The sequence below is a fragment of the Phycodurus eques genome, chromosome 18 (assembly GCF_024500275.1).
Source record: "Phycodurus eques isolate BA_2022a chromosome 18, UOR_Pequ_1.1, whole genome shotgun sequence".
Classification (NCBI taxonomy): domain Eukaryota; kingdom Metazoa; phylum Chordata; class Actinopteri; order Syngnathiformes; family Syngnathidae; genus Phycodurus; species Phycodurus eques.
This window is the reverse complement of record NC_084542.1, coordinates 13,016,898-13,032,273: the sequence shown is the minus strand read 5'-3', so window position 1 is coordinate 13,032,273 and position 15,376 is coordinate 13,016,898. Positions and strand designations below refer to the sequence as shown.

At 44.4% G+C, this 15,376-nt stretch overlaps 1 protein-coding gene across 20 annotated transcripts in view; it reads right to left on the bottom strand.

The window, feature by feature from the left end:
* Positions 1-15,376, bottom strand: part of syne1a (spectrin repeat containing, nuclear envelope 1a) — a 141,143-nt gene that overhangs the window by 41,466 nt on the left and 84,301 nt on the right. For 19 of the 20 annotated variants that reach the window (XM_061703709.1, XM_061703711.1, XM_061703702.1 and 16 more), the window contains 19 exons: positions 15,115-15,291; positions 14,101-14,366; positions 13,780-13,936; positions 13,292-13,690; positions 10,876-12,480; positions 10,403-10,728; positions 9,962-10,106; positions 9,655-9,873; positions 7,905-8,191; positions 7,299-7,464; positions 7,066-7,221; positions 6,667-6,819; positions 5,938-6,120; positions 4,904-5,041; positions 4,474-4,659; positions 2,949-3,071; positions 2,695-2,877; positions 2,143-2,286; positions 578-787 (listed from right to left, as the gene is read on the bottom strand). In XM_061703709.1, the coding sequence (XP_061559693.1) occupies positions 578-787; positions 2,143-2,286; positions 2,695-2,877; positions 2,949-3,071; positions 4,474-4,659; positions 4,904-5,041; positions 5,938-6,120; positions 6,667-6,819; positions 7,066-7,221; positions 7,299-7,464; positions 7,905-8,191; positions 9,655-9,873; positions 9,962-10,106; positions 10,403-10,728; positions 10,876-12,480; positions 13,292-13,690; positions 13,780-13,936; positions 14,101-14,366; positions 15,115-15,291 (5,223 nt within the window). Of the gene's footprint in view, positions 1-577; positions 788-1,170; positions 1,368-2,142; positions 2,287-2,694; positions 2,878-2,948; positions 3,072-4,473; positions 4,660-4,903; positions 5,042-5,937; positions 6,121-6,666; positions 6,820-7,065; positions 7,222-7,298; positions 7,465-7,904; positions 8,192-9,654; positions 9,874-9,961; positions 10,107-10,402; positions 10,729-10,875; positions 12,481-13,291; positions 13,691-13,779; positions 13,937-14,100; positions 14,367-15,114; positions 15,292-15,376 lie in introns of those variants that run through there. The other variant, XM_061703720.1, reaches the window with a different exon arrangement.

The window sequence follows — 15,376 nt, the reverse complement described above, 5'->3', positions numbered from 1 at the left end:
TGCTTTCAAAAACAATGACACTATATATATATATATATATATATATATATATATATATATATACTCATAAAGATGGCTGTCCCATTGTTAATTGGGAGAGAAAAGTAAATTCTTCTCAAAACATTTTTATCATAGTATATAAGTTAGAGGATTCTTTGCTTTCAGAAAAAAACCAAACAATATTTTCTTTTATAAGCTCATTTCATCTGGATAACTATTCCATTGGAGGAGAACATTTCTTGCAAGATTTCACTATGGATACGACAGACATAAAGTTCTTACAAACAAAGTTAAGTTTGGAGTTTGAATGAAGTTAAGCCCTGACTGAATTTGTCGTTTTGACGAGCGTTTTCAAAGCAGACCATTTTGAAACAGTAAACAGTGAATGGGGAGGAGCAATGACATTACTTAAGGTTCAAGTTTGGTGGAACAAATACGGTGGTAAGACTTTTGTCTCATACTGTAGGTTTACTTTTAAAGAACAACTGACCTTTTTGAAATTAAGGTTGTATTGTATATGATGCCATCACACACACACGCACGCACCCAAAATGTGTGTGGGGGCTCGGCCACTCACCATGACAACGGAGGGGTGCGCAGGAAGCTGCTTGTCGCCGGCTCCTCCGACGCCGGGCACGTCGTCGTCGCTCAGCTCGTCCGAGAGGCCGTCCGCCTCGCTGACCGTCAGCAGCATGGTGGCGTGCTTCGCCTTCACCGTCAGCATCTTGCACTTGGAGTGGAGCGAGGCGATCTGCTCCTGGTAGCCGCGGATCTTCTGGGCCAGCTCCTGTCACAACATACCCAGCGGGACACAGAAGCCACCCACCGCGGGGGGTCAGGAGAGGGTGGATCACTAGTTCCTGCTTAGCAAGGCTGCGCTGGCATGCTGAATGAGACGCCGGTCTGTGAGGAGCAAACGGAGCATATCTCCTCCCTTCCCAACCTCTGGCTTTTTTTTTTTTTTTTTTTGAGCGTTCGTATAGAAAGAGAAAAGCTCTGCCTCACTCTCGCCTCTGTATCGCTGAGCCAATCAGAGCAGAGAACAGGCAGATGACTCAGAGCCGCGGTCGGGCCAACAGGAAGGAGGTTTGGTTGAGAGACGGCGAGAGAGAGAGAGCGAGAGCGAGAGAGCGAGAGAGAGAGAGAGATTGTGTTAAAAATTCCTCAGACCTTTCAAAAAGTGCAGGGAAAAACAGGAAGTGATGTCACCGCCTGCCTCCCCCTATCTTCCCTCCTCCGCCAATCCTCGGGGCAGATTCCTTCTAACAAAAGGGAGCAGGCGAGGAGCGTTTGGAGGAGTGACAACGATGGTGTCAGATTTCAACTGTGGTATGAGAGCGTGAACGGCGGCACACCCCTCCTCCTCTTCCTCCTCGACCCTGAGCGCCGCAGATGGTCAATGCACGTATAATCAGGTCACGTGACTAACTAGGCCAGCAGTAGATGCGAGGCGCTCGGCTTAAGAGGCCAACCGCAAACATCAGCGCGCCGCAGTGATGGAGAGAGTTCGGTCGCAAGCAAGCCAGGCAGGCAAAAGGCTGAAAATAACATCAAATATAATCACACGCTTCCAAGAATCGGATCCGTTTCTCTGCTTCCCTGCCTGGCGTTTTGAGTCCCCGCAGCGGGGGATCAAACTACCGCATCATTTTCCAAGTGCACAAAGTTGGGCTCGAATACCGCAAGTGAAACGAACCATCGCAAAGACTGCCACGAATTGGAGTCTGAACAACACAACACAAAACTCACTATGTAGTGCCCCCTAAATATAAATAAATAAGTAAATAACCACTCATCCACCATCCTTACCAAAATTCTTCTTTTTAATTAAAATCATTATAATATCTTTGTAAAGATTAGCTAGTCCAAGTGTTTCCTGTAACCGTATGCTGAGATAGAACAGTGCAGGAAATCCACTTCCTGTTTTTCTTCTTTTTGAGGATGCTCTGATTTGAAAACATCACAACCCTGATTCATCTTATGAAGAAATCTTGCCCAGTTGTATAAACTCTGCTTTTCAATATCATGGATTTTGCATGTTCTTCTCGAGCTTGTGTGAGTTTTCTCCAGGTGCTCCGACGACGTCCCGCATTCCCAAAACATGCATTACAGCTCGCATGACACATAAAGTAATGGTTTTACCTCATGGTGGTGTATCTGTGCCTGGAGTTCCTGAATGTTGCTGGTGCAGACGGGCCGATCCTGAATGATACGATGGGCTTCTTCTATTAACCTCTGCAGGTTCTTCACCTCCAGCTCATACTGCTCATACTGCACCACGGCCTCCTAGAGAAGAAATGACATAGAAATGGTGTTATTTAGTCTTTGAGACTCGAGTTGTTTGTCTTCTCCACAGTCTCCAAGGACCCTTCCTCTAATGAGTAATCTTCACCACAATGCGCCTAAAGGTAAATAAGCCCAGGATTGTACATAGCATTTTTCAAAGGATGCAAGGACGCTTGTAAATATACATGAACTATTCTTAATGGATGGTTTGTTAGCATGATTGTATGAAAATGAATGGGATGGAGAACAAATATTTACTGTAATTATGCTTGGTTAGCGTAGTTCACCAATAGACTACACTGCACTCTGACTTACGTACAAATTTGGGTTACATCTTAAACCCACTAAATGACTTTTTTTTTTTTTTTTTTTTATAAACTAAAAATACAGATGCTACGTGCCCTATACCTGCAGGATGTTGCACTGCTGGATGGTGGTGTGCTGCAGCTGGGTGGTTTCCTGCTGCAGGCTTTGTGCTGTGCGACAGACGGCCAGAGCTGCCACCACCTCCTCTGGAAGCCGGAGGGCGCTCTGACACTGCTGCACTGCCGCCACCTGCCGCTTGAAGCCGTCCATCTCGGCCAACAAACGCTGAGGGAGAGGAGTCGGATTTGTGTATTTCAACGGTAAGTGACACGTATGTTGTGGTGTTTTGTCCTTACTTGTCTCTGTGTGAGCTGCTCTCTCAGGCTGAGCCTGTTGATGTCGGGGGAGGCCAGGGTGACTTGGATCTGGTCCACAGCGGCGTGGAGGCTCTTCACCTCGGCCTCCAGACGCAACATGTCCTGAGGAAACATATATGAAGTCATTGTGATGTGGACGTAAACGATAACCTACTGGTTGTGTTTTTCTTTTTTTTACTATAAATTAAATATAGATGGATGAGTACTGATACCAGGTGTCGGTATCAGGTTGAAACCGGTCTATTTCAAATATGAAGCACTCGTGAAGGCTGCCAATACCAGCCTATGATACTTAAGGCAAAAATAAAATCTGACATTGAGTAAATCCTCCTTGCCAGTAGTTGCCGCTACACGGTGGCGGTTTGACACATCGGAGAATCATCATGTGTGTATGTACCAGAAGTACCAGTGGTATCAGTAGTCTGTATCGTAATTCTGGTATCAGTCTAAAAAAAGTGTTATCGAATATCCCTCAAATTAAAGCTATACTGTAAATGAAACCATTGAGTTGCTTGCGATTTCATTGTTGGAAGAAAATGGCGGGACTGTAACAGCTGCACAGCCCTAAGACAACCACTTAACAGTGAGGGTAACGAGGGAGAGAGGCTTCTGTTTTCTACAGATCATAAAATGGAGAAAATGGAAAAGGGATCATGTGGTTTGATGTGTCCAGATTGACCCTGTCTACCTACCAAGCAAATGTAAACAGTCACTTCTATGGATATCAGATTTGTGGAACACGACTCATTGCCAAAGGGTTCAAGAAATTGCATTGTCCCCTTTCAAATAAACTGATTAAAAAAAAAAAAAAAAAAAAATTTACGTAGTCAATCATGCTGGTACCTGCATCCGCCACATAGCGGCACTGTTGACATGCAGACGGAATGTGGTGTTTTCGCCAAAAAGCCTTGTGACGTTTTTTAACATCAAGTTGTTTACTGTTAATCCGTTTTTGCATGTGTTGAATGGATTGTCCAGAGAATATTCATCTTTAAAAATGCTTGGAATTTTCATCACTGTACCTTAAATTAGCCTGAAAGCTTGTAAATCCCCTAAAAAACAGACACATTTGTGACAGAAAAATGTCCCTATTGAAAAGCACTGAAACAGATTTTTTTTAAATCCCGCATTTATCTTTAAAAAAAATTAATGCAATCGTTTAGATTTTAATTCAGAACAACCCTAGTGAGGATAAGTGGAACGGAAGATGATTGAGCTTATGTTTTTTAGATCTGTCCACCAGATGGCGATACTTTCCACCATTCAAAGCATGCAGCAACATTTCACACCTTCTTACTTACTGATTTATTGGTGCACCGCTCCCCATAAGAAGGTACGCACTACTTGAAAATGACATTACATAGTATTTTTTTGCAAATTGTTTTACGAACGCCCCACGCGATCCACTTTGAGAACCACTGTTTTAAAAGACCTCTTAATGGTTAAGAGTGTTAGTGAGGTTGCGATCACGATCATGCCGGCCTGGTGGAGGCCATTCGTTTACCTTAACAGCATCCTGCAGGTTCTGCAGTCGAGTCTTAACCGCCACCTGCAGCTCCTCCGTGCGTCTACTGAGGTGCTTCACCTGCTGGCTCCACCCTTTGGTCGTCAGCACATCCCCCAACTGCGCCTCCCGCTCTGCCAGGGCCTCCAGGTCGCCATGGAGACCGCGACACTCCCTCAGCAACGTCTATTGACCCGAGCGCGCAAATTACATGAGCGAAAGGGAGGAGACTTCTAGGGCTGTCAAATGGTGCTAATTAAAGGCACTGAACACTTTATTCAGGCTGTCATTCAGCTTGAAATGAGAGTAAGGGACTCTAATTAGCTGCACATTTGTGCCTTATTATGATATTGACACAGGATGAAGTCTTTTGTTTGTTTTGGCAAAGAGATTAGAGGTTTCAATTATTCATGTCATAGTCAAGACTCACCTGATATGCTCGAATTTGCTCTTGTAGTTGCGATATTGGACTCCAGACGATGTTACCAGAGAGCAGAGTCTCCGCTTTTTCGGTCCAACACAAAATGAATTCCTTCACGCTTTGATATTCCGCCATCTGCTTCTCTGCCTGCTCAGGGTTATAAAGACAACACGGGGAGAACGTAGGATTAATTCAAAATAAGAATCATCTTCACTAGCCATGTAAGTTAAAACACACAACAAAAATTTAGCCCCAAAATGCATGGGGATTACTACGGTTGGAGTCTTGAAGTGAACCCCTGCAATTTGTATTTCGGCATTCGTGAATTCCCTTATTCTGAAGGTCTAGTTTGTTTGCTGTATTTGTGCTCAGACAACAAGTATTACTTGGTGTTGTCATTTGGTTTAACTCACTGATGACTGTTTTGTTGGCGGTCTTTGAATGCACCTTGTGCAAAAGTGAAAGCAAAAGTGTTTCTGTTTCTCTTCTGCAGCCACTAATAACCCGTGTAGTCTACACACAGCACAATACAAGTTGCCTGCATTCCCTAACGCCTATTATTGTGTGTAAATGCCAAAAGGTGAGATTAATGACTTAACACCCTTCCCCATGTGTGATGTCACATCAGGTTTTGCTTGTGTGTAATTTTGGCTAGTATGCCAACTACAGTAATATTAGTGATGAGCCTCGTGAAGTTTTTTTGTTTGTTTTGAATAATACAATTAGAGTGGTTTACGTTATGTAACATGGGTTCATGATTGTGTACATGGTAGATGCATGATGTTTGGGCTTTATGATCTGCTTCCTTTTAAGTGCTTTGTCGCCATCTTGTGGGACCCATGAAGCAATATAAAGTGTGCAATAGTAAGATGAACAACAGAATTGTGCAAATGACGCACAATGATGAATACAGTAATAATGGCACTATAGATATGTGCAAAATGGCAACATGTCATTATGAAATGATGTCAACTGTTTATGAAGGTAATGGCCAGAGGAAAGAAGCTGTTGCAGTGTCGTGGCATCAAGCTTCGAGCACCGACCTTCTTTAGCCTGTTGCTTCTGTGCTGGACCTGCTGCGTGGCGTGACGCTGTGCTTCGGCCATTTTGGTCACTACGTCACCCAGTTGCTTGGACAGCAGAGGGTTCTGCTCGCCGAACTCCTGCAGAGCCGCCCCCAGCTCGGCCAGGGTGTGAGCGCAGCACTCACAGTCCTCACGGAGAATCTGAGGAGGAAACTGGATTTATTAGGTGAAACTGGAATACAGTGAATGCCTGGCTAGTCGCAATTCACCATTTCCGAACAAAATACACTGGAATTGTCCTTGGACATGCAAATGTGGCAAAGACCCTCCGTAACTTCCACAAATAATCCAGGCTAAACGTAGCTCCTCCCTGACATACAAAGCTGCTCTTTCAGTGGCGATGTATCACTTCAACATACAGTACTTCCTTGACACCAAATACTGTACAGTCCTACTTTCCTATTTGAACAGGGCTTTGACATCATCTTGTGGGATCTTAGGCCATTGTAGAGAAAGCACAAAAACTGCACATGCTGCAGCTGGGGATAGGTTATGCAGAAAAAAAAAAAAAAAAAACTGAAATAGGTGAATTTGTGAATATTGAACCGCGAATATGCAGTTGAGGGCAGAATCCACTTTGTGCCATTTCAGCCTTTTGACACTCATTAAAGTAATATCTGCTCAATGGATAGCTAATTTAACAGGGGTTAATTGCTTGCTAATTATTCAATCAGTCAGGTTGATTACCCTGTTCTCCTCTTTAGCCTCCTCCATACTGGCGCCCTTGATTTCAAATCTCAACGCGATGGTCTTCAGCTTGGCCTCGATGTCCTTCAGTCTGCAGCTGAAGTCCTCTTTCACGTCCCGTGTATGCTGCACCTCTCGTTCTCTGGCCTGGACCTGGAGCACACGGCACAAAGACACTCGGGATTAACTTTTGGTAAGAACAGAAGAAGAATAATGTACACATGAATTTGTGATGGAAGTGGACTTCTATTAAAGGCAGTGAGATTCATGCATCAGATACATGTTGACATTGTTAGTGCTTCATTGTGTTTTACTCTTGATAAGGATTTTACATTTGTGTGAAATGCGTGACTTATGTTATGTTACAAGTGGCTCAGTGCTGCTGGTACAGGTGTTCACCTGATCTTCGGCGGAGCTTAGAGCCAGCGTCACCTCCGCCAGCTGCATGCTGAGCTCCGAGGGGAGACCCGCCTGCAGGTCCTGGTACTTGGACTGTTGCATCTCCGTCACGCGCTCCACGCTCTGACGTCTGCTGATGAGCCCACAGTGTGCCGTCTGCAGGAATGCAGAAATTTGAGTGGCACACTTTGGTTCCTGCGGATATGTGTGCATGAGTTGGTATTTATAAGCACCTCCAGCTCTTGTAACAGAGTGTCCAGGTCGGCGGTGGGGCTCAGGAGCAAGCCTCGAGTGTCTTGAATCCAACCTTTGACCAAGACCAACTCCCTCTCCACCTCCTCTCTCTCGCTCAACTCCTGTTGCACCTGCATTCTGCTGGCCTGAACCTGGGACACGAGACTTGAGAAGACAAAAGAAGGTAAAACATTTTCAAGTCAAATCAAATAATTTTTTATACCTAATATAAATACCTGTGATGCTAACTACTAGTCTAGTCTGACTTAAATGAATTCAATCTGTCATGATAGGATTTCAAATTTGACTACAATTTGTTCAACAGACGACGCTACATTCAAGTCATGCAGCAAAATTTCTCACATTTAACTGTTTATTGCAACTTGCTATATTGCCATTTCTCTCCCATTTATTGAAAAAAGTACACAAAGATCATTCATGCTTTTCATTGAACCATTGAACCGGAGACCATTTAAACCCAAGAATTGCGAACAATTTGGCCTTGTATAAAAAATGTGTTTGGCAGACCTGGACTAAACAAACACATGAATCCAGTGTATACCACTAGGATACCAATAAATACAACATTATACAGCATCACCCACCTGTCATACTGTTCCTGCATACTTTTGATCTCATGCAGGCACTGTGTTTCCTGGTGGCCAATCTCTGTCTTCCTCTGCAACTCTTCTTCCTCCTCTTCATCACCTCTGAGGCCCCGGACATGCTGCCCCAGCAGAGCCAGGATGGACTGCTCCCTCTCCACCTCTAGGACAAAGGAGTCATGGTACTCTAGGAGGCTCTGGAGGGCCGCCCTGGTGGCCGCCTTCTCCACAGTGCTGTCTGGGATGCGGCTGTGGAGGTCTGCTGAGATGGAGCGCGCCTTTTCCATCTGAGGACCAGGTATAACAAGTTTATGCCTAACGTAATATAGAATTCATATAATCAGACTGTCATGGTTATGCGAATTACGACCATGTATCCTGTGAGTATAGTAAAAGTACTTGCTTCCAATTTTCTTTGAGCATATATATCACACTTAAAGGATCAACAAGTCAATTTTAATCTTACTCAAGGGGAAAAAATCCTATCTGCGCTGATGTGAACAAGTAATTGAGATGCTATAATATGACTTTATATGAGTAGTTCATGCTCAAAAACCCTCCAACATGAATGTGAAAACAATTGTGCAAAGAAAAGTGACTCATCACAAATGCTTGATTTCAGTTATTACTGCCAAGAGTGCCAGAGTCAGTTATTAGGTTTAGCGGGCAATTACTTTTTCACATAGGGTCAGATAAGTTTGGAAATTTTCCCCCTTAATAGTCATTTAAAAACTGCATTTTATAATTACTTGTTTTTTAATTTTGAGATGATGTCTATCCTGAGTAACAGCTTTTGCATGTGCAAATGAGGTGCAGGATTTTACATTAATTTCACTAATAACAAAGCCCACATGTTAATTTTTTCTATATGAAAGCCAGACAGAAGACGGCTGGACTCTAGTGCATGGAATTACATCATGGCCATTAAAACAAAGCACCAATTGAAAATAGAGGTACAACAGGAAAGTGCCACATGTCAGGAAGTAGCCGTCCCCTCATTTTGACCTCATTTCCCTTTTAGGCGTAGTGCTTTGTGGGAATTCTTGACAGCTGATGTGTTCATGCTCAAAATAGCGGGGAGAGGCTGCATGATACGAGTTGTGGTCCGGAGGGGGAAACAACTGGCCCGGAGCCTGGAGTTACATCACTGGTTTTGGGGTTGTTTGACCCAAATCAGTAGGAAGAGGAGCAGGTTTAGCAGTGCTTGTCAGCTGCAAGGTTGCAAAGTGGGACAAGGGTTTCTAGAATGGTTTACGGGTTAAATGTTTTGTCATTGCTGTGGGAAAGTCACCACGATTACTACATGAAAACATGGAAAAACAAGGGAATATACCATATGTACAAAAAACTATTTAATTTGTGGAACACAAGACTTAAAGAGGGGACGTGTGACCCGACTTACAAGTTTTTCAGGGTTTGAGGAGTCGTTCAGCCAATTTGTTTTTTGACTTGCGAGCAAAAACTTGAGTTATGAGCACTGTATGGTGGCAGTGAACTCAACTCATTGCACAACAAGCCGCAGTATGGCAGATGGCAAAAAAAAGTTTTAAAAAAGAGGCCTCAAACTGTTTACTGGCACTCCTAGTTTAGGTTTACTGTCAAACTAAACACAAAACCAAAGGAATTTAAAACAACTACATAACCTTGTGTTGCTAATGCTAACACATAATGGGAAACGACATACAGGCTAACGAATAGCTTCAGTATCACAGTTTAAGGTCTTGGTCCAGCTACAGTATATCCCCCTAACCTTCTCTGATAGGTTTCTCCATTCCCGCGCAGTGTCCTCCAGTGCCCTCTCCTGGGATCTTGCCACACCGCGGAGCCTGCTCCAGCGTTGCCATAGAGTCGAGAGCGCACGATTGACGATGGCCACAACGGAATCGGTGAGGAGCTGCTCTAACTCGGCCGCCTTCTCCTTCAGTGCTATGATGGCGAACTCCTGCTGGTCGGCGTTAGTCACCAGAGACTGCAGCAGGGAAACAACAGCTTCTAAGTGGGTTGCTTTAAAAGTGTGGGAAGCAACATTTAATATCTTTAATATGTGCGTCTCCCACCTTGTATTTGTCACACTTATCTTCCGCCTGCTGGAGACTGTCAGCTTTCGCCGTGGCGAACGCGGCCATCTTGCTCGCCGTGTCGTTCATTTGTTCCACCAACCTCTCTCTCTCGTGTTGGAAGGAGGCCCAGAGAGAGGCACATCTAAAAAAAATAAAAAATAATTAAAAAAAAAAGAACCTGGCATAAATGTACATACTGACATTATAAAATATGAAATTTTTATTATCTACATTTTTGTATGAATGGCAACAGGTCAATTGTACCTTTAAGAGCATTTAATTGTTCTGTCTGCCACTACTGTACACGTCACTGGCAGAGATAGCTGAACAAAGATACATTATTTGTCGTAAATGAATGAGCTGGGATAGGCTCGAGCTCACCCGTGACCCTAATGAGGACGAGTGCTATAGAAAGTGGGATGATGGATAGATCAACACCTTTCATGAACTTCTCTGCAGGCCTCCATTTGCTGTCTGATTTCTGTGCCCCGCAGTTGCGAGGCTTCAACTTCTCCTCTGAGTTCGCTCATCACATGTGTGTCCACAGGGGGCTCCATGGTCATCATCTCCTCTACGAAAGCTGACAAATTCTTGTCCTGGGCGTTGATTTCTTCCAGGTTCTGTACCCAGTCTGCGTGGTGCTCGAGTTCCACGCCTATGCTCGTATGCTGGAGGAAATCAGCCGCACAATCCAGACATTTCCGCATGGCCTGCAGTGATGACTGATGCTTCTGGACCAGAATGAGATCTCGACCCAGAGTCACCTACGTTATGTAGAAGACCGGTGGTTGAGTTGGTTTCTAAATGTGTGAGGAACGTGCTTCTACACCTGCTCCATATGCAAAGTGCTTTGTGATAACTTTTGTTGTAAATTTTTACAATACAAATAATATTAAATGGCCTTGACTTACCTGTTTGTGTCTAATTTCCTTTTGGACATGAGCTCCCCGTGTCCTCAGATCCTTCAGTTTCTCCTCTACGTGGATTGGAACGTTTTCCTTTCCACTGCGAAATCTTTGCTCCTCTCGACTAAAAAATGCATCCGTTATCCTCAATCTGCTCTCCACCTCCTCTTCCATGATTCTCGCTTTCCGCATTTTCTCCTGCACCTTCTCAACTTTGGTTTCTGTTAAGGTCAGTGGTTCCTTCAGCATGTCTTCAACAGTTGTCAGCCATTCTGACATCTTCTCCATCTCCCTTGTGAAGTCTTCGTATTGTGCGACATCATTTTGGCTTTCTTCAATACAGCGTTTCACATCTGAGTGCAAAGACTGCACCGATTCATGCCTGGCTGTCATTTTCTGTAAGGCAACGGGGTCAAACCTCAAGCCCAGATTGTCGGTTTGCTGGCAACATTCTTTGGCCTGTGAGGAAATACCATCTAGACATTCAAGTAAGGCATAAAGAGATGCAATTTTATCTATAACATCTATTTCTTTGTCCGAATTGAGTGTGACCAGGTCGTCTTTGGCGGACTTAAGTTCCTGGTCAAAGCTGTTCAGTAGTGTGTTATGTTCCACGAGTGTTTTCAAGGCCTCATCCAATTGTTTAAGCATCTCATTAGTTTTACTTTTCAACGTACTGTGAAGATGGACCAGCTGACATGTCTCCTCAGCTCTGTAAGTGTGGCCCAAACTGAGAAAGCCCTCATTTTTACAATGCACTTCTCTTACTGCACTGCTAATCAGTGCTAAACCTTCATCTATTTTGCGATAGTCATTCATTAAGCAAACGAGCTCCTCTTCACTTGCACTGATAGTCTTCTTCTCCAGATTGTCAAACTGCTCCTGAAGACTCTCCACGGAGCTTTGAGTCACCTCAAAAAAAGTGCTGAATTCCTTCCTGTCGAGGATTACTTGCTGGACCCTGTCTTTTTTGTCTTTGGCTAGCGCCAAGATGCCGTTGTACTGCTGGGGGAGGGCGTTGAGCCGCTCGTCCAGGTAGCAATGGTCGATCTCGTTGAGAGTGGGAAGGATCTCCTGGCCTATCCTCTGCACGATCAGCAGGAGGTTCTCGTTCTCCGACGCTTGTTCCAGGACCTTTTGAAACGTCGACAGATGCTCTTGCAGTTCCGAGCTGTCCTCAATGTCGCTGAGGTTGATTTCGGGGAAGGTGATGGCTTCCGCTTGTCTGAGCCAGTGACAAGTCTTGTTTAGGTCAACCTGGAAGTACTTCCTGGACGTCAAGGCTTTTTCCAAGATTGTAACACGCTGGCTGGTTCTATGGAGGGCCGTTTCAAAGACCCCCTGCAGTTCCTGGAGTTTTGCCAGGGTTTCTGCTCGCTCTTTGTCCGTCGCGTCCCTCTCCAGCTCCCGACCTTGAACCCAGAGAGATGCAAGCTCCCTCTGGTAGGCCCGAAGGCTGCTATGGATGCTACGACACGCGGCCACTTCTTTCGCCAGGTCTTCCGGGAGGAGCGCAATGTGGTCATCTATCAGGGCCTTGCTCTCTTGTTGTTGTACCCATGAGAGCGCTCGGCCAAGACCCTGCAGGAACTGAGTCCTCTCTGTGAAGGCCTGGAGAAAGAAAAGTGGAGATAATTGTGTCAGTGAGTTATTTTACAATGACAAATACGAAATGGTTTAGGTGCATAATAGCATCACCATTCCGTAACGGATTCCTACAATCTCAAGTATTTCATTCAGGGCAAGCAGGTTTTTATGATTTTTTTTTTCGTAGTCCAAACCCATATTGTTTCTGAAATACAGTGAACCCTCATTATATTGCGTTTCATCTTTCGCACCACTGCCATCTCAGATTCTTAAGCGATTTTGTTTAATAGATTTGAGATCTACTTGATGCATACAAATCCAGCGTGATTGAGAAAAAGTAAGGTTGAGAAAGGCCCCTACTAAGCCCACGAGCAGGAAATAATAGATTCCTGTAAATAATGATGTGCTGTATAGTTTGGTTGAACATTTTAGTGTTTAAATATTTTCTTGTTCTTTTGTTGTATATGATGCTGCTCTGTGTGTGTTAAAGTTTACCATAAGATTGTTGGTAATTTTCGTGTAAATGATATGGGATCGTAGTTTGTGGTATATTTACAGTTTAAACTATTGATATAGGCAATTATTAACATTATGGGTAGGGGGGGGGGCGCTTGTAAATTACTTTTTTTTTTTTGCTATTTGATCACTGTACTATGATAGGCTGTGATGGATTAACCAGTGTTAAAGTGGCTCGTCAGTGTCATTTAGCTGAGCAAAAGCATTTCTTAGTATTCACAATGAATGTAGTAAAGCAGCTTGAGCTCAAGCAGCATATGAATAACTGATTGTTTATTTGTTTTTGGTGTCCTATAGGATATAATTTCCATCCGTTTACCTTGCTGAGGTACTTCCTCCTTTGGGCCACCCGAGCCTTCAGTGCCTCCACTTCAGTCTGGGCTTGTTCGACCAGCTCCTGCAGGCTTTTCCTCTCACTCAGCCCCAGCCTGGATGCCACGGCCTGCGCCTCGCTCACTGCTTGAGCGAGCAGCTGCTGTCTGGCCTCCAGCTCCACGCACACGCTCAGGTGGTCGAACAGGAAACTCTGGGCCAGGTCGGGCGGCGGGCTGGTCTTCAGGGCTGAGGTGAGCGCGGGCCGTTGCTCTTCCACCCACTCGCGGGCATCCCTCAGCTGGGTTTCCACCCTTGTCAGATCCTCCAGTGTTTGAGAGGAGTCTTGGATCTTCTGCTGGACGAGAGACTCGAGCTGGGCCCAGCGCTGCTCCAGATGAACCACCTGATGAAGTTGAACGAAGCATTATTATCTTTGAAAAAACTTAATATTTGACACAACTCTTAAATGGGATCTCATTGGAGCGATCTTACCTGTTGTTTGACCAGTTCCTTGTCTAGCAGGCTTATTCGAGGCACGATGGCTTGTTTCTGTTCCCGGAGATCTTCCAGTGTTGCTCGCTGCTCCACAAGATCGCTTGACAACTTCCTCAGAGCTTCTAGATGCTCCCTTGTACTTTCAGTGTCAGCTCTGTGCACACACAGAAAGCAGTTTTTAGATCAAGATAATATATGAGCTTTAAGTTAGCGCTCGCAAGTCAAAGCAAAATATCCAACGACAGTTCAAATCTCAAAAAACGTAATCGAGTAAACCGAGTCACTCGTATCTAGAGATGCAAAAACAATGGTTGGTACCTGGCAAGGTAGTCCCACTCCCTGGATACTTGATGCAAAAGCTCCTCAACGGTGGCCACGTTTTCCTGGTACTCGCCGCTGCGCTGCATGTCCTCGCCGCGCTCCGCCTCATGCTCCTCGGCACGCTGGCCCATTTCGATCCAGATCCTGCGCAGCTTTCTCGCGTCCTCCAGGGCACCACAGTCCTGTCCGTCTGTCAGTTGACCGATGACCTCGTTCAAGCGGCTCACCTCGGATTGCTTCTCCCTCACCTGCTGTAGGAACTCCTGAAGCAGTTGGATTGTGACAGTTGTTTAACTTCATGTCATCATGTAGTTGACTTGCCTGATTAAACATGATGGCTTCAGGGAAAAAGTACGTCGAAAGAGTGTAGTATAAGGAGACAGATAGGTATTGGGTGAAACTTGGCCTTTAATTACTTGACCAGGAAGCAGTAAAACTCTAGTTTTTGGCATATTTCATACAAACAGCAGTTTTAAAGATGCCAGAAAGTTACAAGGGGTCCTCGGTTTACGACAGTCCCGAATACCTTTATTTAAGCTCATTTACCAATGTACTTGTTTTGAATTTATGACATAAAAGTGTCTTGCATACAAACATTTACTGTAATTATGACGACTAGATTATACCACGTTCCAATTTATGTGCAAATTAGGGTTCCTCATCGCCATAGGAATAGAACTTGGTCCCACCTGGAGCCAGATATTGCCAGTGTTCCACAAGGCTCTATAATTGGTAAACAGATTTTTACATTATACTCTACATAACACTCTACATAATTACTTACTGTTATAATAGGTAACTGGTAGCGTTCTCCAAGGCTCGCTACTCAATCCAGAGAATTTTACAGTACTGTACCACTACATAAATGTCAAAATTACAGTGTGAAGTGAAAGTAAAAACATTCTCATTCATAAATTATTTCACACACAAACACAAAAACATACTTCCCCCAGCGCAAGTAATAGTTATTCTGAAATTGTTAAATATGATTAGTCAGTAAACTATGCACACCTGTGCTTTGTCCAGCTGGTTCTGAGCAATTCTGGGCTCAAGCTCCGCAGGACACCTGATGAGGTTCTCAAATTGTTGCTCCGTCTCTCTCAACCGCACCTCCAGATCTGCCTTGTGCTCCTCAACGCTCCTCCAGCTCTCAGCAACGTCCTCGCAGAGAAGCATCCGCTCCTCGATCTACGTGCAAAACATATGCATTTTTTTTCACAATTTCAATCAGTTGCCAGGTGTCTTATTATGTCTGTGACATACTTTATTTCAT